This window comes from Syngnathus scovelli, chromosome 4, assembly GCF_024217435.2.
Source record: "Syngnathus scovelli strain Florida chromosome 4, RoL_Ssco_1.2, whole genome shotgun sequence".
Lineage (NCBI taxonomy): Eukaryota > Metazoa > Chordata > Actinopteri > Syngnathiformes > Syngnathidae > Syngnathus > Syngnathus scovelli.
In genome coordinates, this window is record NC_090850.1 from 21377015 (window position 1) to 21399119 (window position 22105).

At 43.9% G+C, this 22105-nt stretch overlaps 3 protein-coding genes across 7 annotated transcripts; 2 read left to right on the plus strand and 1 right to left on the minus strand.

Moving 5' to 3' along the window:
* Nucleotides 1-98: 98 nt before the first annotated feature.
* cep89 (centrosomal protein 89) lies at nt 99-11770 on the plus strand. 4 transcript variants are annotated; one of them, XM_049717070.2, is made up of 18 exons: nt 99-332; nt 619-725; nt 965-1111; nt 1190-1421; nt 1863-1914; nt 2024-2119; nt 2195-2380; nt 2512-2654; nt 2913-2963; nt 3481-3564; nt 3643-3749; nt 3825-3940; nt 4045-4225; nt 4364-4519; nt 4591-4732; nt 5845-5934; nt 10269-10417; nt 11142-11770. In XM_049717070.2, the coding sequence occupies exons 1-18, from the start codon at nt 291-293 to the stop codon at nt 11329-11331; spliced, it is 2271 nt and encodes a 756-aa protein (XP_049573027.1). In that variant the 5' UTR covers nt 99-290; the 3' UTR covers nt 11332-11770. The 4 variants fall into 4 exon arrangements, 2 of the variants coding, with proteins under 2 accessions (XP_049573027.1, XP_049573028.1); XR_007480515.2 differs by lacking the exons at nt 10269-10417; nt 11142-11770 and adding an exon at nt 4914-4980 and having other exon boundaries at nt 5845-5913; XR_007480514.2 differs by lacking the exons at nt 10269-10417; nt 11142-11770 and adding an exon at nt 4914-5002 and having other exon boundaries at nt 5845-5899.
* On the minus strand, nt 6802-10283 carry zgc:165481 (uncharacterized protein LOC100073327 homolog). Of its 2 annotated transcripts, none has more exons than XM_049717154.1 (2): nt 10151-10283; nt 6802-7874 (listed from the first exon to the last, which is right to left on the minus strand). In XM_049717154.1, the coding sequence occupies exons 1-2, from the start codon at nt 10194-10196 to the stop codon at nt 7135-7137; spliced, it is 786 nt and encodes a 261-aa protein (XP_049573111.1). In that variant the 5' UTR covers nt 10197-10283; the 3' UTR covers nt 6802-7134. The 2 variants fall into 2 exon arrangements, with proteins under 2 accessions (XP_049573111.1, XP_049573112.1); XM_049717155.2 differs by having other exon boundaries at nt 6802-7888; nt 10151-10273.
* Nucleotides 11771-11933: 163 nt separating the features above from the next.
* On the plus strand, nt 11934-21930 carry abcc12 (ATP-binding cassette, sub-family C (CFTR/MRP), member 12). The gene is made up of 30 exons (XM_049717045.2): nt 11934-12644; nt 13821-13871; nt 13943-14046; nt 14127-14273; nt 14526-14673; nt 14774-15010; nt 15273-15446; nt 15521-15668; nt 15743-15891; nt 16065-16172; nt 16454-16765; nt 16839-16963; nt 17117-17189; nt 17528-17731; nt 17895-18029; nt 18103-18190; nt 18313-18363; nt 18489-18599; nt 18669-18772; nt 18948-19130; nt 19212-19438; nt 19514-19651; nt 19716-19905; nt 20170-20259; nt 20347-20536; nt 20618-20777; nt 20848-20926; nt 21004-21117; nt 21187-21351; nt 21425-21930. Exons 2-30 carry the CDS (start codon nt 13827-13829, stop codon nt 21521-21523), a joined length of 4098 nt encoding a protein of 1365 aa, XP_049573002.1. The 5' UTR covers nt 11934-12644; nt 13821-13826; the 3' UTR covers nt 21524-21930.
* The last annotated feature ends 175 nt before the right edge of the window (nt 21931-22105 follow it).

The window sequence follows — 22105 nt, forward strand, 5'->3', positions numbered from 1 at the left end:
AGCAAGTGGTTGCTAAGCAAAATCAAAACCGCCACCGATTGGACGGAGAAGAAAAGGCGAGCCAATCGGAACAGTGGATGAAGCGAGGTGTGGTTTGGCATAGAAGCGTCTAGATACCAGGAAGCCACAAGTAGCAGCCTCTAAGATTAGCATTAGTTTGTCCACAAAAAAGGCAGTGGTTAAATAAGTTATAACTAAAGCGTTCTTATATTTTAACAAAGCAATGTCCGCCAGCTATTACAGCCTTGCTCTTAGTTTTATAAGAACTTTAATGACACACATCGTCCGCCATGTTTAAGCTGAACTTCAGGAGGGAGAAAAACAAACAATACGTGAGTGTTATCCACTAATGTTTTTATTTGGTAAAATTTAGCATGGGCATGTTTGCATATATAGTGGAAATGCATTCGAAAAGTTTGAAAGTAAAGAGTTGGGTTTTGTACAATAGGGCGGGGCAGGACGAGATAGGCAGCAGGGCAGGATGTGGTAAGGAAGGATGGGACAGTAGAGGGCAGGATGAGTCAGATTGAGATGGGGGAAGGCAGGACATTACAAATCTCGTTTTGTGTATGAGCCCTCACATGTTGTATACATGTCCATGTGTGTGTGTGTCTGTAGAAACATATTGCCCATGGTTTGGTCCCCGCCGCCTCCATCGCCCCCAAGGCTGCCGTGCCTCGTACCCCACCCCCACGCAGCCCCGCACCCTCACCCGAGAGACCCAGGTACCCCTAGTCACTTCTCCTCTTCCTCTGCTTCCTCTGATCGTTTCCCTTCAGTCTGCTCCCACTCCATCCTATTGTTCATACAGCACTTGGATGCAATGACCTCAGTGTGATGTATTGCATGTCAGGGCGGAGGAAGTGAGTGTCTGATATTAAACTTCACTTTGTTTTTTTTTATTTTATGTGAATCTGCAGATGTTGATATTGTCCATTAATTAGTTTGTTTTGTTTGTCCCCAGATCGGCCTTAGCGGCTGCCATTTTGTCTTCTTCGCTGACCGGACAGACGTGGGCGCTCCCTCCGACCCGTCCCCGCTCTTTCTCTGAGAGTGACCAATCAGAGTCCTTGCTCTCTGAGCACAACATCAGCACTGCGCTCTACACTCGGTGAAACACATCCTCCATCCACAGCCTTTCCAGTGCTACTGTATTCCTCACACTAACTTGCATTGTCCACCTCCTCAGTGATCGATGGTCAGAAGGCTTTGTCCCTCGTCCGCGTTTGTCCTCCCCTGACCACTCTGAAGAGGAACTCCAGCACCAGGTGGAGGAGGAGGACAAGGAAGATGAGGAGATGGACAAGGAAGATGAAGGAGGAGGCAAGGAAGAGGAGGAACGCGTCTATCATACTTTGGATAGTCAGAAGAAGTGTTCAGATGCAGAAGCAGAAGTCTACGCTTTGCCGTTAAAGCACTTGGTGAGGATAAATACAATTGACGTGTGTTCACTGAATATTCATTCCCTTGTCTGCATGTGTGTCAGACAGACACACTCAGGAAGCAATTCCAAACAGAACACGAACAAAAATCATAAAGCAAGTTTGTTAATGTGCATAATTAGATCATATTATTAGAAGGAAGCGAAGACGGAAAAGTACCAGAAAGTAAATATAATACAAAAAACAAAAACACAAAACAAAAGTGCCTTCTATTCCTGCATTTAGTCACCACACCCACTTGAACCTTAACATTGTCAGCAATCCAAAAATTGAGACACTGGGTGGCGGTGTTTTGCATGGTAAGATACATACTGACCTCTGGGCTGGAACAAGAGCTGTATAAAAAAAAAAAAACTTGTTCCATTTAGAACTGATTGGTGTTGGTATTATGGTGACAAAATGTTTCTGCTTATCCTCCAGACAAGTTCCCCCAAGTCAAGTCCAATGATGACCTGCAAGAACTCTTCTCCAGGTAGTCATCACCTGTCTCACAAGCTCTCCAAATTCCTTCCATTCTCACCCATACAATTTATTAATTTTGGTGATTGTTTTTGAAGTCTTAATAAAATAATTTTTGACAGAATTCCTGGGGGAAAACATCATTGATCTTCCTCCAGCCATCAGCAGCAAAAAAATGAAGAAGAAAGACTCCACCAAGCATAAAGAAGACATGCCGGGTAAAACTCTACAATCCCCACTTTCTTCTTCTCCTCATATCCTGAAGCATTTAACGTCATCTATTTCCTTTGCAGCCACTAGCCGATTCAAAGAGCCAAGAGCACGGAGACAGCCATCTCGTGAGGCCAGTGTCCCAACTGAAGACGGGGAAAAAGTGAAGGCCCTGGAGGAGAAGAACGCCATGCTGGAGGAGAAGCTACGACACCTGGAACAGGAAGTCATTCGTGGGCGGGCTCAGCCAATCAGGGCCTCACCTACAGGTATGTATTTCTTTCTCCCTGAAATTGGAAATGACACCAATCATCAATTACATTTGCATCAACATGGCTCCAATTGTAATACAAAAAGAGGTGAGGCGAACTCAAATGGCCAGCATTCGTTTCTTTTTCAGGCACGCAGGCGGAGCTACGGGACGCAAGACAGCAGGCGCAGGAGCTAGTGGATGAAAACGACGCCCTCAAACGCAGTGTCCATCGGCTCAGTGCGGAGCTGAGCGCCTACCAGACCAAATACAGGCCGCTCAACAAGCAGGAGGTAAAAATAACAACACGACAACCATCCATCAGCCCCTTTTTGATATTGCTTGTTCACATTAAGGTCTTGGGTGAGCTGGCTCAGCTGATTTTTGGCTCAATTTGTCTTATAATTGTACTTTAATAATTAACTCATTTAAAAAAAAAAAAAAATCCCAACTCCCACATACAGCATTTCCTAAATTTGAATTAATTCTACAGCATCTCAGCTCAGCGTCAGGTCTTCTCATTAACTGTGTTGCTATGATGTGTGTTGCAGAGCTCCAGATTAAGCATCCTACCAAAAACGGGTTCACCTCCTCCTTGGCTGGTTAGTAGCAAATGAAAACTGCTTGCAATAAAATCAGTGCAATACTTAACAGTAATTGTTGTATATAAATCAGGTTTTTTTTTTTTATTGATGCCAATGCAGGATCTCTGTTGTTGCCAAGACGACAGCTGTTAAAGATAATAATGAGGCAGCCAGAACACATTTCAAATGTGTTAGTGGTAGCATATCGCTTGTGTTATAATCACATAATTGACCACAATGATTAGGCTGTGTCCAAAATGTCTCCCAAGAGTGGCTTAAAAGTCAAAATAGGAGGGTTAAAATTAAAGAGGACAATTGCATTTTAAGATTTCCAATGTGAAGAAAAAAACAAAGAAATAAATGAAAAAAATATAAAAATATTGTGTATTTTTTTTAGTCAAACAACAATGTAATATTTAAAATCGATTTTGTTAAGTGTTACCTACGTGTGTGTGAATGTTTATTTGTCTTGATGTGCCCTGACAACGGGGGCGTACCCAGTTGACATCACTCCTCTTCTCCTCGGTTGGTGTAGGTGGACATGAAGCATTTGTCTCCTCTTGTGTTGACCTACGAAGACATGTTGAATGATAAAGATGCCCTGCTGCGCACGACTGAGGTAAGTTGTGCGTCACCCTCACGCTTAAACAAATTGGTTTTATCATGGAGGGTGACACAGTGTGATTGATCACCATAGGAGGAGGTGAAGAAACTGAGGTTGCACGTGGAGGAGGTGGTGAAAGAAAATGAGATGTTTCAACGTCAAATGGCTGGGAAAACTGGAGTCCTCAGTCAAGAGGAATGGTAAAAATTCCTGGATTAATTTCCCCAAAATATATATACTTTTTTTAAACCCAAAGAATTCTTATGTGTGTGCAGCCATCAAATGCAGCAGCAGGCCATCCTGGTGCTGCAGGAGAATCAGATGTTGATCGAGCAGCTGGAGGCTCAGAATGCAAAGAACGAGGCCGAGCACAGCAAGCGTCTGTCTGAAGGTAAGTCGTATGTCCCCCTGTACATCCAGTCCAGTCATACATCTTTAATCCATCCATCTACCTCTCCTTCCATCCATCGATCCCCTCATTCTTCCCCCACGCAGTTTCCCGAGTTTCCAAGCAGCTGATGCTGCTCGAGGCAGAAAACCAGCGTTTGCAGGAGGAAGTGGACAAGAGCAGGAAGGAGGCCCGCCAAAACCAAAGGGAGGCACTCGCGCTGAAAAGTCGCCTTGAGGACACCGTCACCTGGGAGGAGCACTGCAGCATCGCGGGGAAGCTCAGGCGGTACGGCGCTGTGTTACCTCCGCTGGGTTATGATGTCATCACTTTAATATCAGACAGTTAATCCGGAAAGGAATCACAACTCTTCATTTGTTCCACATTTTGTTGCGTTACAGCACTAAGTTCCATCACACTTTTCAGGCAGCTCGAGCAGGAGCGCAGCAGGAACCAAGGTGAGGTGGACCAGGTGCACGCCCTCCGCCATCAAAATCAAAGTCTGCGAGCGGACAAAGCCAAACTGATGGCGGCTGTGGAGAGGACGCAGGTGGCGCTGGAGAGCAGCAGACAAGCCAACAGGTGAGTGCAAGTTAGCATTTAGCGGGATAGCCACCCTTTTCACGATTACTCATTCCTATGTCCGATCGCAGGAGGACGGAGAAGCGTCTGAGTGCACTGAAGCAGCAAAAGGACGAGTGCGTGCTGAAGGAGGGCAAGACGCGCACTTACCTGGAAGCCGTTGTTTCCGTAGCGGATCGCATCTCGCAGGAGCGCGACCAACTCGTACATATGGTACCAGGACACATTATGCAATCAAAAACTAATGAAGCCAAAAAACTAATGGAAAAAAAAAATTAAGTAGAAAAATTTTAATAATTTTTTTTATATAGGTTTGCAAAAACACAAATATTTTCATTACTTGGTCTTGAGTGCATAATTTTGAGGGGAAAGAAATGCCCTTTTTTTTTTCCAGGACTGAGCACCAAGACTATGTGGCCACAGTGGATAGAAGCAGTGTAGCTTCAGAATTGAAACAAAAGGTAGCGTCAGTCAGCAGCTGAGGTACATGGACTTGAAGAACACGTGTAAATAAACTTTATATCCTGTTAAATATAGCTGCTGTTGGAATTTTATGACGACAGCTGTGTGAAAGTTGAGATAATATGTTCTCCAGGAAGATTCTGGCGCGATTGCTTTGCAAGCACATTCCAACAGCGAGTTTATATTGGCGAGATGAATGGCTTGAACGCTCGGAGACAATTAACCGGCAGCCCGTTATGGATAGATATGATTTTTTTGTCGACAATAACAACAATAAAAACATAAGATAGACTTTTTTGGAATCCCCGTTTTGGTGACATTGCTGTAGAGCACAGGATTGTAATGTATGCATGACCACGACGTTTTTAAATGTCAACACATTCAGACTTTTAAAAAGCGGCTGCCTGTTGTGCGTAGAAGGTCAGCCTGACACGCTCTGGCTCAGATGGAGCATAATAGGAGCCAATTTGTGTATTCGGCTGCTAAGAGTGTTTTGTTGATTGTTACCCGAATTGTGACAGCTTTGGGCCATCATTTTCCTAACATGTCACTTAAAGGTGCAAGTAGACAGCTTTCGTTTTACCGACAGTGTTTTACATTTCATTTTTTTTCCTATTAACCGTTAAGATGTTTTGAACTCAATAATACACAAATCACAAATAACTCTTGGACCTGGCAGAGAAATTACAAAAATATGCTAATGGGAACAAATAGGCACAGCAGTCTTCAGCAAGTAGTTATTTCGTTTCCCCAGGAAGTCGACGAGTTCATAAAATGTGATTCCGGACTCGGCAGGCTGTCTCCTTCAAGCTTCTGTTGCTCAAGTCTTGCCTTTCTCTTACAAATCTCCTCTTTCTCCTCAGGCTTCTATACTCCAGCAGGAAAAACAAGGATTCATCGGCAGCATCATGAGCGGCACCATCCGATTCGGCAAGCTGCAGGAGCGTGTCAAGGTGAGTTGTTATACAGCAGGGATGTGCAAAATGATGGAAACAGTGCATCATGCATTTTAATTAGGTCAAGCAAAATGGCCCGTATTATCATCCATTTTAAAAATCAACACAAGAATTTGCCCATCGCCTCCAAGGTCCTCGTTGACCGAGATGAGCGGAATCAGCTCTGAAAGGAAACATGAGCTGTTTGTCATACAGGCTACTGTGTTCAATTAAGGACCTTTAGCATCCGCTTGCCAGTCATTACCGCTCTTGCAGACCACGACTTTGCGACGAGGACCGCAATTTAGTTTTGCGTTCATCAAGTGTTACTTACATGAAGCCGTCTGTGCATTCAACGTGGATTTTGTGGTTTGGAAAGCCCAGATTGGTTAGAAAACCAAGAATCAATGCAGCCTCGCAAGACTTTTTCCAAGAAAAGCTAAGTGCCCACTTAGTCGCCTAGATGTTATTACACTGTGATCGGTGTCTTGAAGACGCTTGTGTGTTGTGCCACACATTAGTTAGAAGGACAAAATGTCCAAGAACATTTGCAAAGCATCAACAAGTGTGTCGGCAAAATGGAAAAACTGCCGCAATTTGAACATAAAGTTATTCGTCTGCCCCTGAGCTCTTTTCACTTTACTATTTTACTTTAGTAGTTAGTTGATTTGTAAGTTAGGTAGTTTGTTGGGTGTTTACTTAGTTACTTAATTGGGTTGTAGTCAGCTAAATTGTTTGTTAGTTTGTTAATTCAGCTGGTATCTGCTTTTTGGTTTGTCTGAGTTCACTTTAGTCGTATGTTATGACACTTGTTTTTCAAATTTTTAAAAATAGATTTGACTAACAGTCATAATGTTGCAGCATGACACAATGATTCATCGCATAGAAAAAAAAAACAGTTTATTTAGTCATCAAGCCGTAGTTATTAGCAGGTAACAGAAAGACAAAATTATCATTAAATGAGATTATTATAAATTCTTAAGAAATATCGTAACCATTCAGTAAGTCACATTCATCAGGCCAGGATCCTCGGGCGTCCACACTCCTCTAGAAATGAATGTACATTTTAATTTTATATGCTTATATATTGTGTGGGAATGCAGATGTAGTCTATCAAGATGGAACTCTTAGACCTGCCTCTAAAGGCACAAACTCTACCGACTGGTGGCATTTAAATCTCCATCCCTATTACCACCGCCAGTTTTGATTGGTTGGATTTCATCCCCGAGAGGAACAGTCGCACATGCCCTGGCATAAGCACTGGCAGAAGCCGTAGACCAGACACACCGTCAAACTGGACGGCACCAAACTGACGCACACGATGCCAAGAGTCACCCTCTGGATCACCAACAAGTAGATCCCAAGAGGCAAGGAGCCAAAGTACAAGAAGCCCAGCAGCCACACAAGAATGCGTGGGACATGATTGCAGAATTTGCTCAGGGAGTCCTGGTCCGCTTGCCCGTTGGAAGCCGCCGACAGCGATTCCACGTTGCGCTCCACGTCAGAGCTGCTGTTGTGACTCGGGAGGCGCTGCGGCTCCCTCTGCACGTCCATGATGGTGATGAAAAGGCAGTTGGATGTGTCGCGGGACGGGCTGGAGGAGAAGAAACTCTTCGGGGAGAGGACCACCTCCTGATTGTGGTCCAAGCTCCAGGATTTGTCACGTAGCCTTAAGCGGGACATGATGTTGGCGTCGTCGGGCAGGGCCGATACATCGTACTCGCCGATCTGGGTTTGGTGGCGGCAAAACGGGCAGCAGATGAAGCCCGTGCCGTCAGCGACGTAGAGGATCTTGACCAGGCAGCGGGTGCACATCCGATGGAGGCAGTCCAAGAGTTTGGGGCGGCGGTTGTGTGCATTGTAGCGTTGGTAGCAAATTTTACATTCCAGTTCCTCGGGTAAAGGCCGCTCCTTTTCCTCCAACTCAGCCTGAGGGCAGCTCATCTTCCACTCGTGCTCTGAAGCAAACAGACTGAGAATCAATGATCGTTTAGATACGGTCAGGGTCAGAGTTACTGATCAAGCTCGAGTAGTAGTTATGGTTATGCCGATGATTCAAGGATGAAAACAGCAGTCCCCAAACTTTTTGCATCTGAATATTTAAATTCTGAAGTGTGTCCACAAAAAAGCCATCATGTCACTTATCTTTCCATCACCCCAGTAGAACGGCTTTGGCATAAGCGGTTCAGATAATGGCTGGATGGATGAACGTCATTTACCGAAGAACCTCTTCAAGAACCAGAACACGCCCAAGACAATCTATAGGTGCCCATTTCTTCCATGGACCAAAACCATACTATGCACTCTTCAGACCTCGTTTCACTTAATGACCAAAACCACAGATATCAAATTTGACCTGACCTATAATGGGTTTCCTAGCACCGCCTCGTCGCCAAGGGTCTTTTGCAGACACTTGGGTGGTTCTACTCGTATGAGTGTCATCGGAAAACCATTATGTACGTACCGCTGACTGGAAGAGTCATTGTGGAAGAAACTGAAAGGAACACTTAGCGACTAACCACAGCATTGGTCATTAAATACTGTAAGGATGCGGTAGGTTAGAATAGTTCACAAAAAGTAACAAAATTAAGTAAAATCGACAAACCTAGATAATATTTGATAAGTACATAGGTGCTCTGGACCTACATTTATTGTTGATATGACTGTGGCAGGTGTTTTTTCCGGATATTTTCCATTTATAGAAAAAAGCCACAAGGGGTTAATTAACCTAAGACTGCTACAAGAAAAAAAAAAGCCAACTGAGCTGGCAGTTAAAATGAGGTTACTGCTTCTAGTTTTACCGTCAAATGATTCGTTTGAACCAGATCGCTAATTATGTTGAAGAGATTGCTGTTAACGCAATAGAGTGATCCTATCGACATAAATCCAACGAGCTTGTTGAACTAATTCTAACGCCGATAGCAACAAGTAGCTCAAGACACTTTAAAAATGTTCAAACAAAAAATATAGTATTATAATTCATACTCTCTCAAACTGCTGAATTAAGAATTGGACCGACCCAGGAAGTTGGGTCAGGGATTTGACCTTTGACATATGAAATTGGAATATGATCGCGGTAGGAATCCTTTTGAAGTCACTTAACGGTAGCAGTTTGGCAAATATTGAACAATTTATTAATAAAAAAGAGGCTTCGGGCTGTTTGATGACATTAACTGGCTCCCTGTTTGTTTTAACTGGTAGAAATTGAACAAGTTCTGTGTTTTCCTCCTTAAGAAAATGTGAAAAACTGGAAGGGTGAAAAAGAGTTTTACGCAGCAATTCGGCACTTAATTATTCCTAGTTGTTGCACGTTTTCGAAACTTTTGAATTTTTAATGTACTGTTCAGAAAAATGGCTCGTGTCTATAATGATTATGAAGTTTTGTGGTTCAGAAGATGGATGGATGGATGGATGGATGGATGGATGGATGGATGGATGGATGGATGGATGGATGGATGGATGGATGGATGGATGGATGGATGGATGGATGGATGGATGGATGGATGGATGGATGGATGGATGGATGGATGGATGGATGGACGGACGGACGGACGGATTTTGGTTTATTATTCAACACATTTAATCCATCCATCCATTTTCTGAACCGCTTATCCTCAGAAGGGCCGTGGGTGTGCTGAAGTCTATCTCGGTGGTCTCTGGGCAGTGGGTGGGGTGCACCCTGAACTGGTTGCAGTCAACACATTTAAATGTCATCATTACTTGAGTTCTTTTTTTTTTTTTTTACATTCAAACACAACGTTTTTGCTCCTAACTGTGCACGATGTTGCAATAATAAATCCAGATATATTTTCAGAAGAAATTCTCTGCCTGTATAATAGCAAAACTGAGCACAAAAACAACCGGGGAGTTTTTTTAAATAAATGATTGCCTCCCCGAAAAAACCCACATCTAGGTGAATTCACAAATAGCAAATAGTGAATCTGCAAAGTCAGCTGGAATAAGCTCCAGCTCCCCCTCAAACCTACCGCAATGAAAACAAGTTCTCGAAAAAATGGATGGACAGATACCGTTGCTCTAACAAACATACGGCTGTAGAAAATGCCAAACGTCACGTTCGAACGAATCACCCCTGAACCGCATCATCATCATTAACATCATGTCAACTTGCTTGAGGCAGTTGATCAGCATAACCTGTTTGAGCGTGTGTGTGTGTGTGTGTGTGTTGTTGCACATCTGTTGCTACTACATCAGCACATAACAGCACACCACTCACCTCGCTTTGCCGCTGTCGCTGCTGCGTCGTCCTCCTCCATGTGCATCCACCTCCCTCATGGCAACCCTCTCTCTCGCTCTCTCTCTCTCTCTCTTCCTTGTCTCACTCTTTGTTTCAGGTGTACCGCAAGCTGGCGTCCAGCCGATTGGCGGCGCTGGAGGAAGCGGCGGCGGGCACGGCGGCCTCTCACCGCCGGGACATGGTCCACCTGCAGCGGCTACTGGGAGAGAGGCAGCAGGCGGAGGAGAGGCTGCTGCAGTCCAAACGGTAGGGGGAGGAGGAGGAGGCAACAAATGAGGAGAGGCGCGAGCGATTGATGCAGTGGAGAAAAGAGGAGATGGTTGCTGAGGGAGGAGGATAGAGGAGAGGGTGGTGGAGAGAGCGAGGTGGAGTGATGCATTAGATGGGAGAAAGGAAGAAAGGGAGGAGCGATGGAGTTCAAACGGTACTTGGAGGGAAAGGAGGAAAGATGAAGAGAGGGAGAAAAGGGAAAAAGAGGAGCCAAGGGAAGAGAGATGCAAAGGAGAAACGAGGAGCAGATAGGTGAGGGAGAAGATGGTGTCATTTAAAAATTAGTGGACAATACTTCAGGGAAAAAGTTGTTCTAATATTTTTTTTCATGGTTTAATAAAAAAGTCCTTGTCATTAAAACACTATAGAAATAAATAAAAAATAAATATAAATACTATATATTTTTAAATGTCATGGAAGAGGGAGGAGAAGAGGGAGTTTAAGAAAAGCAGAGATATGAATGGAAAAATGGAGACTTTAAAAATGTTATAATATTTGGATAGAATTTTAACATTCTGAATAAAATATGTAATTAAATCACAATATGAGAAATGTAATTTTTCAGGAATGATTCGTACATGGATGAGTTGTAGTTAGTCATCGCAAAACTCTAAAATGTTAAATTAAAAAAAAATAAACACTAAATTGCACATGTTGGAGATATGAGATGTTCCTCATAACGTGACTATTTGCTGTTCAGGGAGGTGGAGGAGGAACTGGAGGTGGTTTGGCAGGCGGCCATCAGGGAGAACCAGCAACTCAAGGAGACTCTCAGCCACTCCGGCCCCTTTCTCCAACGGGCCTTTGCTGACACCGAGCTTCCTTCCGACTTCCTCAAATTGCAGCATTTCGATGAGAAGCCAAAACAAGACCTGGATTTCTACAGCTAGAAGACGCCATGACACAGGCATCGTTTCTATTTTTTTATGCATGATACTGAAAAATTCTGAGGGAACCTCTCACCTGACTTTTTATCTTTATTACTTGTATGCTAAGCATATTCTCAGTTGGACTATTTAATGGATGCCAGGAAGATCAAGTCATGGACGTTGAGACTTTTTCGGCCCCATGAAGAAGTTCTCCTCCATCTGACATGGTTCCTACTCTTTTCCTGCCAAGCCCATGTGACAATGTGTCTTGTGGTCTGTTCAGATTCATAGGAAGATTCAGATCCAGGAAAAAGGTCACGGTGACTTAAAAACATCCTGGCTCAAGTCAGATAACTGCCATAAGGTCTCATCTACACAACAGAAGATCTTTGAGTAGCCGGTCAATGATCCACGGTATCGTTTACAATTATGTTCCCAATAAAAGCCGCTCCTCTCCTAACGTTGTAGCAGTTAAGTCATCTGTGGGATGTGCACGCCTCAGCAATTAACTTTGTACACCATTGGCAGTAAAAACTGCAACAACATTACAATAGATTTCTTATTTTTTCCCCAAATACATATTTTCCTTTTTTTTGGGAAAATAAATTTGACCAATAAGAGTGACAGCATGGCATCCTCTGTTGTCACCTCAGCTTTATAACATTGAATTCAAGTCATAAAAAAATCTTATCAGCAAATGTTTTGATGGAAATAATGTGTATTTTTTTTGCAGTAACATTTGAATATTAAGAGATTTTTTTTTTTTCCGAGGATGAAATAAGCGATTGGAAATAATGTGTATTTTTTTGCAGTAACATTTGAATATTAAGAGAATTTTTTTTCTTTTCGAGGATGAAATAAGCATTTTTTTCCCCAAAGATAAAAATCTTACATTTGAGAAAAAATTAAAAGAAAAAAGTTAACATTTGTCAAAACTAATAACGTTTGTGGTTTTTCGGGATGACAAAATCCTCAGATTACATGAGGAAGTTGTCTTTTTAGTTGAAGAACTGAATGTACAAGAAAAAAAAAACACCACAAGCAGAAAATATCCCTTGGTCATGTTTGAATTATTCTATTCAAATTTTTTGTGTGAAGCTTTTCCAACAATGAGATGTGTTGATGTTGATTCTGCGCGTGCGTGCGTGTGTGTGCGCGTGTGCGTGGCCTTGGCTGCTCGTAAATGTGCTACACGTGCTCACGTCTACTCATTGTAACCTTTGAAGCTTCTTGTGCAACCAATACAGATGGAAGAAAAAATGCTGCTTCAGTCTTTGGAATAAGTCGGATCGGGCTACACGCTCTCTCCCTCCTCGTCCTTCACGCACTTGCAGGTAACCATTTTTTACGTACTACTCTGACATTAATTTATTTATATATATACCATTTCATAATAAGACCATTTCGTTCATCTCTGATTTAATAGCTTGACAACTTTGCTTATCACAACATATCAAGGTAACTCCATAGTGATGTAACTATCACTCACAAACAAAATAACTTTAATAAAATAACAATAATATATAATTTAATAACTCATAAAAAGCTGTTTATTTCTTTATGTCCTTCTTGACTATGTGTATGAATGTGTGTGTCTGTGTGTATATATATCTATATATCTATATATATATATATATATTTATTTATATATATTATTTTTATTAAAATTAATTAAACACGGTGGAACACTGGTTAGCACGTCGCCTCACAGTTCAGGGGTACAGGGTTTGATTCCAGCCCATGTGGAGTTTGCATGTTGTCCTCGCGCCTGCGTGAGTTTCCTTCCGTGTCCTCGTCTTTCCTTCCATATTCTAAAAACATCCACGGCAGGTCAATTGTCCACTCTAAATTGCTGTTAGTGTGACCCTGAGTGTGTGACCTCGGATTAGCTGTTGTCCTCCCAGGAACTGCTGGGATAGGCTCCAGGACCTCCGTGACCCCCGTGAGGATAAGCAGATGAGGATGAATGAATAAACAGCATTAAGTCAACAAATATAGGCTATCGCTAACACAACATGTCATGTTTGCACTCATGTGAAACCACATCACACCACTTCCTCCTCCTCCTTAGCTGACTGATGCTAACCAACCTCCCATAAAAAACGTCACCAAAAAAAAAAAAACACCCTACGGCTAATTTAAAACGTGTATTTGCATTCACATAAATTATACTTCATATTGAAATGAATGAGCTCATGCATCACTCCGGAATCGTGTTTCACAAAGTACCAAAACGTAATTCATTTTTTATTTACCTGGCAAACAATATTTTTTAAGTATTGTTCAACTCTCTCAAGTGTGTGTCAAAAGTGGGCGAAAAACCGGAGATACTTGCTCCTAGCTAAATTTGTGAACGAACAGTTGGTTGTATTGACAAAGCACACTTACTTGTTGCTGCAAATATCCCCAAGCAACGGCGGAAGAGGTGGAAATAAGTCAAATTTATGACTCATAACATTTGAGTTTCGACAAAGTGAATCAACCCCACCTGATATCTACTCTGACCGCAGGACAAGATGAAGGCAGAGTACGATTTGGAGAAAACTAACCACGACTTTGGTGTGAGTACGCATCATATAAACGCATCTTCCTATACTTGCACGAGCAACCTAACATTTGTTTGGACTTTCAGATCGAAAGAAACGACAATGCCGGTGGGAAAACTCGCCGTTCGCTGTTTGGGAAGTACAAGCAGAGCCTTGAGACCCTCAAACCTTTCCGATGGACCTCGAAGCAGTCCGTGAACTTTGTTTAGCATTGCTTTATTGTCAAAAGTGGCTAACTTGTTGCTAACACAAGCTCTGTTTGCTGTCTAGTCCCAATCCTTTGGATAATGCGGGGTTCCTGTCCTTCGCCACCTTCTCGTGGATAACCTCCATGATGTGGGCCGTTTTCCGGAACAGGCTGGACATGAATACCATCATGATGTCTCCTTTGGATAAGGCCGGTGAAAGCACCAACAGGTCCAGCGCTCTTCCTTGTGACTTTTGTTATATGAGCTAGCTGATCATTAGCGAGATCTCACACAAAACCTCGAAGTGAAGATCCCACCATCTTCAACAACCAGGAAGAGCCTAGTTGCTGATGTTCAATTTTCCAAATTACCACACAGACACCTTCCTGGAGATGTTTGGGTTCTGACCCACCAAGAAGGGCAGAAACCAAACCACATATGAAATGTGCTTCTGGAATAACGTACCTTGTTATCTCCTCAGGCTGCAGAGACTCTGGGAGGAGGAAGTAGCAAAGTCGGGTCTGGAAAAGGCATCTCTGGTCCGAGCCATTCTTCGTTTCCAAAAAAACAGGCTCATTTTATCCATCATAGCCGGGGTCATCGCCATGGTGTCAGCCTTTCTGGGTCCGGTTAGTCAACTCCATCTCCCTGAAATAGCAGAACGCTTGGACCTCGGATTTATTTGGTCCAAGCTTCCACCATTGTAACACCGTTTTTAATCTCTCTCAGGCTGTTGTGATATACCTGCTGCTGGATTACGTAGCCGACCCTTCTAAGTCAACCCGGGTGCACGGCGTCGGCCTCTGCTTTGCTCTGTTCTCAAGCGAGTTCTGCAAGGGCTTTTTCATCTCGCTGCTGTGGGCCATCAACCTGCGCACCGCCGTCCGGCTGAAGGGGGCCTTCAGCACCATGGCCTACACAAAGGTCATCTCGCTGAGGGTGCACAGTGGCATCTCCATGGGAGAGGTAGCGACCTTCAAACTTTCAGATGGCTTTTGAAGCAAAAAAAAAAAATCCCCAGTGTCCACAGAGGCTGTGACAAAGCACTACTTTTGTCTAAATAAAGCACCTCGTCTCACCAAGATGGTACCAAAATAATACTTTTTTTTTCCTCAGCCTAAAAATGCTGAGTCATGACTATGCAGCGATTTTTTTTTTTTTTTCGTGAGCTTATCTTGTTTTGGGAGTAAATTAGTAGAAGTAAGTTGAGTAAACGCTCTCCCCACAGATCATTAACGTCCTGACGAACGACGGCCACAAGATGTTTGAGGCGGTGGTGTTCGGCAGCTTCGTGGTATCGGCCCCGATACTCTTCGTTATCTGCATCGTCTACGCCAGCTACATCCTGGGCGTGACAGCGCTGTTTGGTGTCGGTATCTATCTGGTCTTCATCCCAGTTCAGGTCAGGAACCCAATGCGCCACCGCCGGCATTATTTCCGTCTTTTAAGGTTGTTGTGGTTTTCCCCCGCCTTCAGTTTTTTATGGCCAAACTCATCAACAAGTTCCGACACAAAGCCATCATGATGACGGACAGTCGCGTTCGCACCATGAACGAGATCCTCAACAGCATCAAGCTCATCAAGATGTACGCCTGGGAAGAATCTTTTGAGAAGAAAATCGCAGGTAGGGTTTATTTTTTCGGGGGACATCTCAGATGATTGGCACACGACAATAACCTATTTCTGGGTTCCTTCCAGAGTTAAGGCAAAGCGAGAAAAAATATCTGCGCATAGCCAGTTATATCCAGAACAGCAACAACACCATCACCAGCATCCTCCCCACCCTGGCCACCGTGGCCACCTTCATGCTACACACCTTGTTGGGCTGGAAGCTCGACACCACCGAGGTGAGTGCACCTCAAGAAGTAACAAAATAGAGGTCTTGAAAACAGTAATGGAAAAGAGATGCTAGTCTGCTAGTTTGACCCATAGCAACTGAAATCTGATTGGACCAAAAAACATATTCCAACTTGGGTGGTGCTTCGATTAGTTTGATGGATACTTTCCATGTTCTCACCAGGCCTTCACCATCATCGCCATCTTCAACGCCTTGCGCTTCTGCCTGGCTCTCATGCCACTGTCCGTGAAAGCTCTGGCCGAAGCCAGCGTGTCCATGGCCCGTCTCAAGGTAGGACATTAGTGTCGGGAGATAACGCCTGCATTACCCTCGACCGCCACTAGTCAAACAAAGGGTCACCAGGTCTGTTTTTTATTTCCAAGGGCAAATAGCAAAAATGTCTTTTTGACTACAGTAGGAACAAATGAGTGAGGAAAAATAAAAGGCAAATAGGAAAAAAATAACTTTTCTACCCCAAATTTGATATGCACCAAGCTTTGAAAGCTCTGATCAATCTGCAGTTGGGAACTTTTAGAGTTTGGCAGTGATGGAAAGTCTGTTCTTCCCTCTAGAAAATATTGCTGATCCAGAATCCAGATCCCTATTTGGTACAAATGAAAGGTGGCGACGTGGCCATTGAGATGATAAACGCTACCTTGTCCTGGAACAAACCAGAGATCCAGAGTGACTCCAGCCTACTCGGCGAGGACAACGAAGGGATGGTGATGGACGACGGAGAACTTGAACTCAAGGCGGATAAAAAATCCAACTCTCAGCCCACTTTGAGGAACATTTCCTTCTCGCTTCCCAAGGGCAAGTTGCTAGGTGTCTGCGGGAATGTCGGAAGTGGGAAGTCCTCACTGATTTCGAGCATTTTGGAGCAGGTGACTTGACCCTCGTTACCTCTTTCCCGACGTTGAAGACCTTCACGTGAAGGTCGTTTGTGTTTTTTTTTAGATGCACCTCCTGCAAGGGTCAGTCTCGGCCGACGGCACCTTTGCATACGTTTCGCAGCAGGCGTGGATCTTCCATGGAACCGTTCAAGAAAACATCTTGATGGGAAGCCCGATGGATACGAACAGGTAAGGCACACCAAGAAAAACGATCAATGCAAATGATTGACTGGACTAATGAAGAATAAAAATTTTAAAATATTGTGATATTAAAATGATTACAACTGCTTTTCTAGTATCCTACAACAATTGCAACTATTACTTATGAATTTTTTTGAACAGATATGAAAGAGTTTTGGACGGGTGCAGCCTTAGACCCGACCTGAAGATACTCCCACATGCCGATCAAACAGAGGTACAGTCTACATTATTTTTCTTGTTGATTTTTTTTTGTAGTGTTCTTTTATTTATTTTTTTCTTTGGATTGTTGATTTCTTTTGTTTGTTTGATCTGTATTTTTTTTAATGTTTTGTGTATTATTATTGTTTATTGCTTTTGTTTTTTTTCTGGTTTTAATTATTATTATTTATTTTTTTAGTATTCTATTTTTTCTTTGAATTGTTGCTTTTGTTTTTAATTGTATATTTTTGTTTCTGGTGTTGATTTCCATCATTATTGTCGAGTTGTGTTTCTATCATTGATTTCTCAGACTGTTGTCGATTTCTTTTCCTTGCTTATTATTGTTGCGGTCAGATCGGCGAGCGTGGGCTGAATCTGTCGGGCGGCCAAAAGCAGAGAATCAGCTTGGCTCGGGCCGTCTACGCCGACAAGGACATCTTCCTGCTAGACGATCCGCTCTCGGCTGTGGACGCCCACGTGGGCAAGCACATCTTCGAGGAGTGCATCAAGCGTCAGCTTCGGGGAAAGTCCATCATTCTTGTCACGCACCAGCTCCAGGTACCAAGGCCACAAAATGTTCCTGCTATATTAAAAAAATAGATATTGTGAATATTTAAATCATTTATGAAGGCTGGAGTTTTATACTGAGAACACTTTGTTCCCACTTTCCTCTCAACATAATGAAATTGTACTGCATGACTATTCTTGCTACTTCCATCAGTATCTCGAGTACTGCGACGACATTCTGGTGCTGGAAAACGGCGAAGTCCAGGAGTCGGGGAACCACGAGGTGCTGATCAAAGCCAATGGACGCTACGCTCAGCTCATCGGTGGCTACCAGGCAGAACAGGCCAAAGTGTGTTTTCTTCTTCTTCTTCTGCTTCCCTTTCTTCACGTAACATCGAAACTTTACTTATTGTTGTGTTCAGACTGAGAAGGTAGAAGAGGAGGCTCCGCCCGTGAAGACGATAGAGGTTGAGCTGAGAGAGCGAGCAAACAGCGGAATCATCAATCCAGGTTACTACAATTATTTCTAGAACATCACTGGGAGGACATCAAGTTGACATTTGATGGACTATGACGGGAAATTTTGCAGTCTTACGAAGGCAGTGTTTGAAGCTTGTAACTCTTCCTCATAGCTTTCGAGATCGCAGACATCGATGAGGTGGCAGAAATGACCAGCCAAAAATGTGAGTCAAGCCTCTTTATTTTAATCCAATAAAACACACTTCAGAGATTCACAATAGTACATTTTATTTCAATGTCAAACTCTCGTAATGGATGTGAGTCAATGTCGGAAATATTTATATTTTAGCGTGCCAGGGAATTTCATCAGATATTGGCGACCAGCTGGTCTGCAAGGAGTCGACTTCGAAGGGCGCCGTTTCTTGGAGGATTTACGCACAGTACTGCAAGGCGGCAGGAGGTTGAGAACACACACACAAATACACACACACACACACACACACACATGCTTAATATGGTCTCACTTCAGGTTACATCATCACCTTCCTCACCTTACTCAACCTGGTTCTGATGATCGGCTGCACGGCCTTCTGCAACTGGTGGCTCAGCTATTGGCTCGGCCAGGGCAGCGGGGTGAGAGCGCACGGACATGCTCACACACACACACACACACACGAAACATGCCGACCACGTATATCGAATTACAATCACGGACTGAAGTTTGATTTTAAAATTCCAATCCAAAACCAGATCATACTACCACTGATTTATTTTTTTTATTCTAACATGTTCACCTTGCTCCATCTAGTCAGCTAACGGGACCACACAAGAGAAGGGTGACATTTCCAAGAACCCAGACCTGAGTTTCTACCAACTGGTCTACGGCATGATGGTGTTGGCCATGGTGACCTTTGCCATGATCAAGTGCTTCGTCTACACTCATGTCACCTTGAATGCTGCCTGCCATTTCCACGACACCATGGTCAAGAAGGTACCTCATTTGTGGAGCCGCATCGATATATATTTCGGACCTGCTGATGATGTCATCTCAAACATTTATTGTCATTGCCAGGTAACAGGCAGTCCCATGAGCTTCTTCGACACTACGCCGACAGGCCGCATTCTCAATCGCTTCTCCAAAGACCAAGAGGAGCTGGATAGCATTCTCCCGGTTCACATGGATCCCTTCTTGCAGTTTTCTTTGCTAGTTACCTGCACAGTCGTCACCATCTCCGCCGTCTTCCCACCCATGCTCATCGCTGTGCTCATCCTGGGACTTCTGTTTACCCTCATGCTCTTGTGCGTTCCATTTCGATTTCCACCACCGGGATCCGGGCTTTGTATCTTTTCTGAGGAGTTGTCTTGTTTTTCTAGCATGTTCCAGAGGAGCATCCAAATGATGAAGAAGCTGGAGAACGTTAGTCGCTCTCCTTGCATCTCCCTCACCACATCCACTCTTCAAGGCCTCACCACCATCCACGCCTACAACATGAGAGACAGCCACATCACACTGTAAGATTGTCTCCTGACTTTGACCTCGTTACATCAGCAACCATTGTCCTGTCTTGCGTCTTAGGTTTAAGTACCTGAACGACGAGAACTCCAACCACTACATGCTGTTTAACGCCGGGATCCGCTGGTTGTCCTTCAAGCTTGACTTGATGGCAGCCACGCTGGCTTTGTTCGTGGCGCTCTTTGTGGTTCTGAGTAGTAATGACTACATCAGTCCATCTTTGAAGGGACTTGCTTTATCTTACACCACACAGGTAAGTTCAAGTAGCCAAAGAAGTGAATTTAACGAAGCGTTCGTGAGATGAGCAGAACTAGCAAAAGCGTTAGCGCTATGTACTTGGAGTAGAAGCTCACTGGGAACGTTTAATATTTGCTTTTGCCACTGTTCAAAAGCAGGTTTATCATTTATTTTGATTTATTTTTCAATTACATATTAAGGCAACATATTTTAATCTATTTACGGTAGCGAAGTACTGATATTTTTTACGCCGGATCTGGCGAATGTTATTTGTGCGCAGTTGACGGGCATGCTACAGTACGTGGTGAGGCAATCTACAGAGGTGGAGGCCAGGTTCAACTCAGTGGAGAGGCTGCAAGAGTACATCACGGTCAGATAACATCATAGAAGCCTCCAAAAGCGATCCTGATTAGACTGTTCAGCGCTTGGATCTCAAATCTAAGGTGCTCATCAACAGGGTTGTACGTCTGAGGGTCCCAGACGCATGGAGAACGGTCATAACCTGAAGAACTGGCCCACGGATGGGTCCATCACCTTTCGGGACTACAAAATGAAGTACAGAGAGAACATGCCCGTTGTCCTGGATGGGCTGAACTTCCTCATCCGAGCAGGAGAGAAACTGGGCATCGTGGGAAGGACGGGTTCTGGTGAGGCTTCAGAAACCAGTCGTACTGCTCCTCAAACACTCAATTTCGCTAGTGCAAGTGTGAAGTTTGCCTCGTCCGCAGGTAAGTCCTCCCTAGGGGTGGCGCTGTTTCGGCTGGTCGAGCCGGCGGCGGGAAGCATCCTGATAGACGGCGTTGACATTTCCACCATCGGTCTGCAAGATCTGCGCAGCAAACTGTCCATCATCCCTCAGGACCCCGTCCTGTTCATCGGTACAGTCAGGTAGCTAAAGAGCAAACGGGCACGTGCGTGTTGTGGACTGCCGATGACTGAAGACCACCTATGTCAACAGACACAACCTGGACCCCTTTAACAACCACAGCGACAGCGAAATCTGGACAGCGCTGGAGAGGACCTACATGAAGGACTCGGTGAGTCACATGAAAGATCCTAACACCTTCCAGACCCACCCGCAAGAGAGCCGAGTGATGTTTTATTTTCATCGCAGATCTCCAAACTGGAGGGTCAGCTTCAGGCGCCGGTGTTTGAGAACGGAGAGAACTTCTCAGTGGGAGAGCGACAGTTGATGTGCATGGCGAGAGCGCTGCTACGCAACTCCAAGGTTGGGACACGCCCACATGCTTGCAAATGTTGGGGTCTGGCAACCCTCTGACAGGACCCCTTTATCCAGATCATTCTTTTGGACGAGGCGACGGCGTCCATCGATTCTGAGACCGACGCCCTGATCCAGACCACCATCAGAGATGCCTTCCAAGACTGCACCGTGCTCACCATCGCTCACCGACTCAACACCGTAATGCACGCCGACCGGATTCTAGTCATGGACAGCGGAAAGGTGACACGCAATGTCTTTAGACAAGTTATGTGCTACAAATGACAAACTCCATAACCCAAACTCTTAACCGCAGGTAGCAGAACTGGACGTTCCAGACGTGTTGTCAAAAAGGGCCGACTCGCTGTTCTCCTCGCTACTGTCGGCCACAAGAACCGTGAGCGTGTCCAAATGACATTGATGTACACCCATTATGTTTTTATTCTTGTACTGGATTTTGCACATGTACCCACAGTAGTGACCACTGAGGAAATTCATGTTTTTTTACAGGGAAAGAGAGAGAGAAATCATGTGTATTTAAAAGTTATTATTTATTGATTCACGTTTGAATTGTAATGAATTTTTCAAGCGAATTGCAAATTAGATACACACTGTTTTATTTTTCAATTCCTTCACTGTTTTCTGTTTACGTACTGTTTTTTATACTGCTGCTCATTCTTGGCCACACGGCGGCGCCAGTGGTCTTTGCCTGGCTGACAACCCAGCAGCCACTGAAAACACTGCACTTGATTTTGAATGAGAATGACGTCATGTTTTGGGGGAAAAATCATAACGCAAATAAAAAATATATTTATAAATAAATGTAAATATTTTTATTTAGTTGTATTTTTGTTGTATTAGAATCAAGGGGAAATTTAAGCGACACCAGTTGTCATTAAGTATCCACAGCAATTGACACTGTAGAACAAAAAAGTACTTTTACATTTCAGAACTTTATGTCATGGCGTGTCTTTACTCTTACAAGAGAAACGAACTT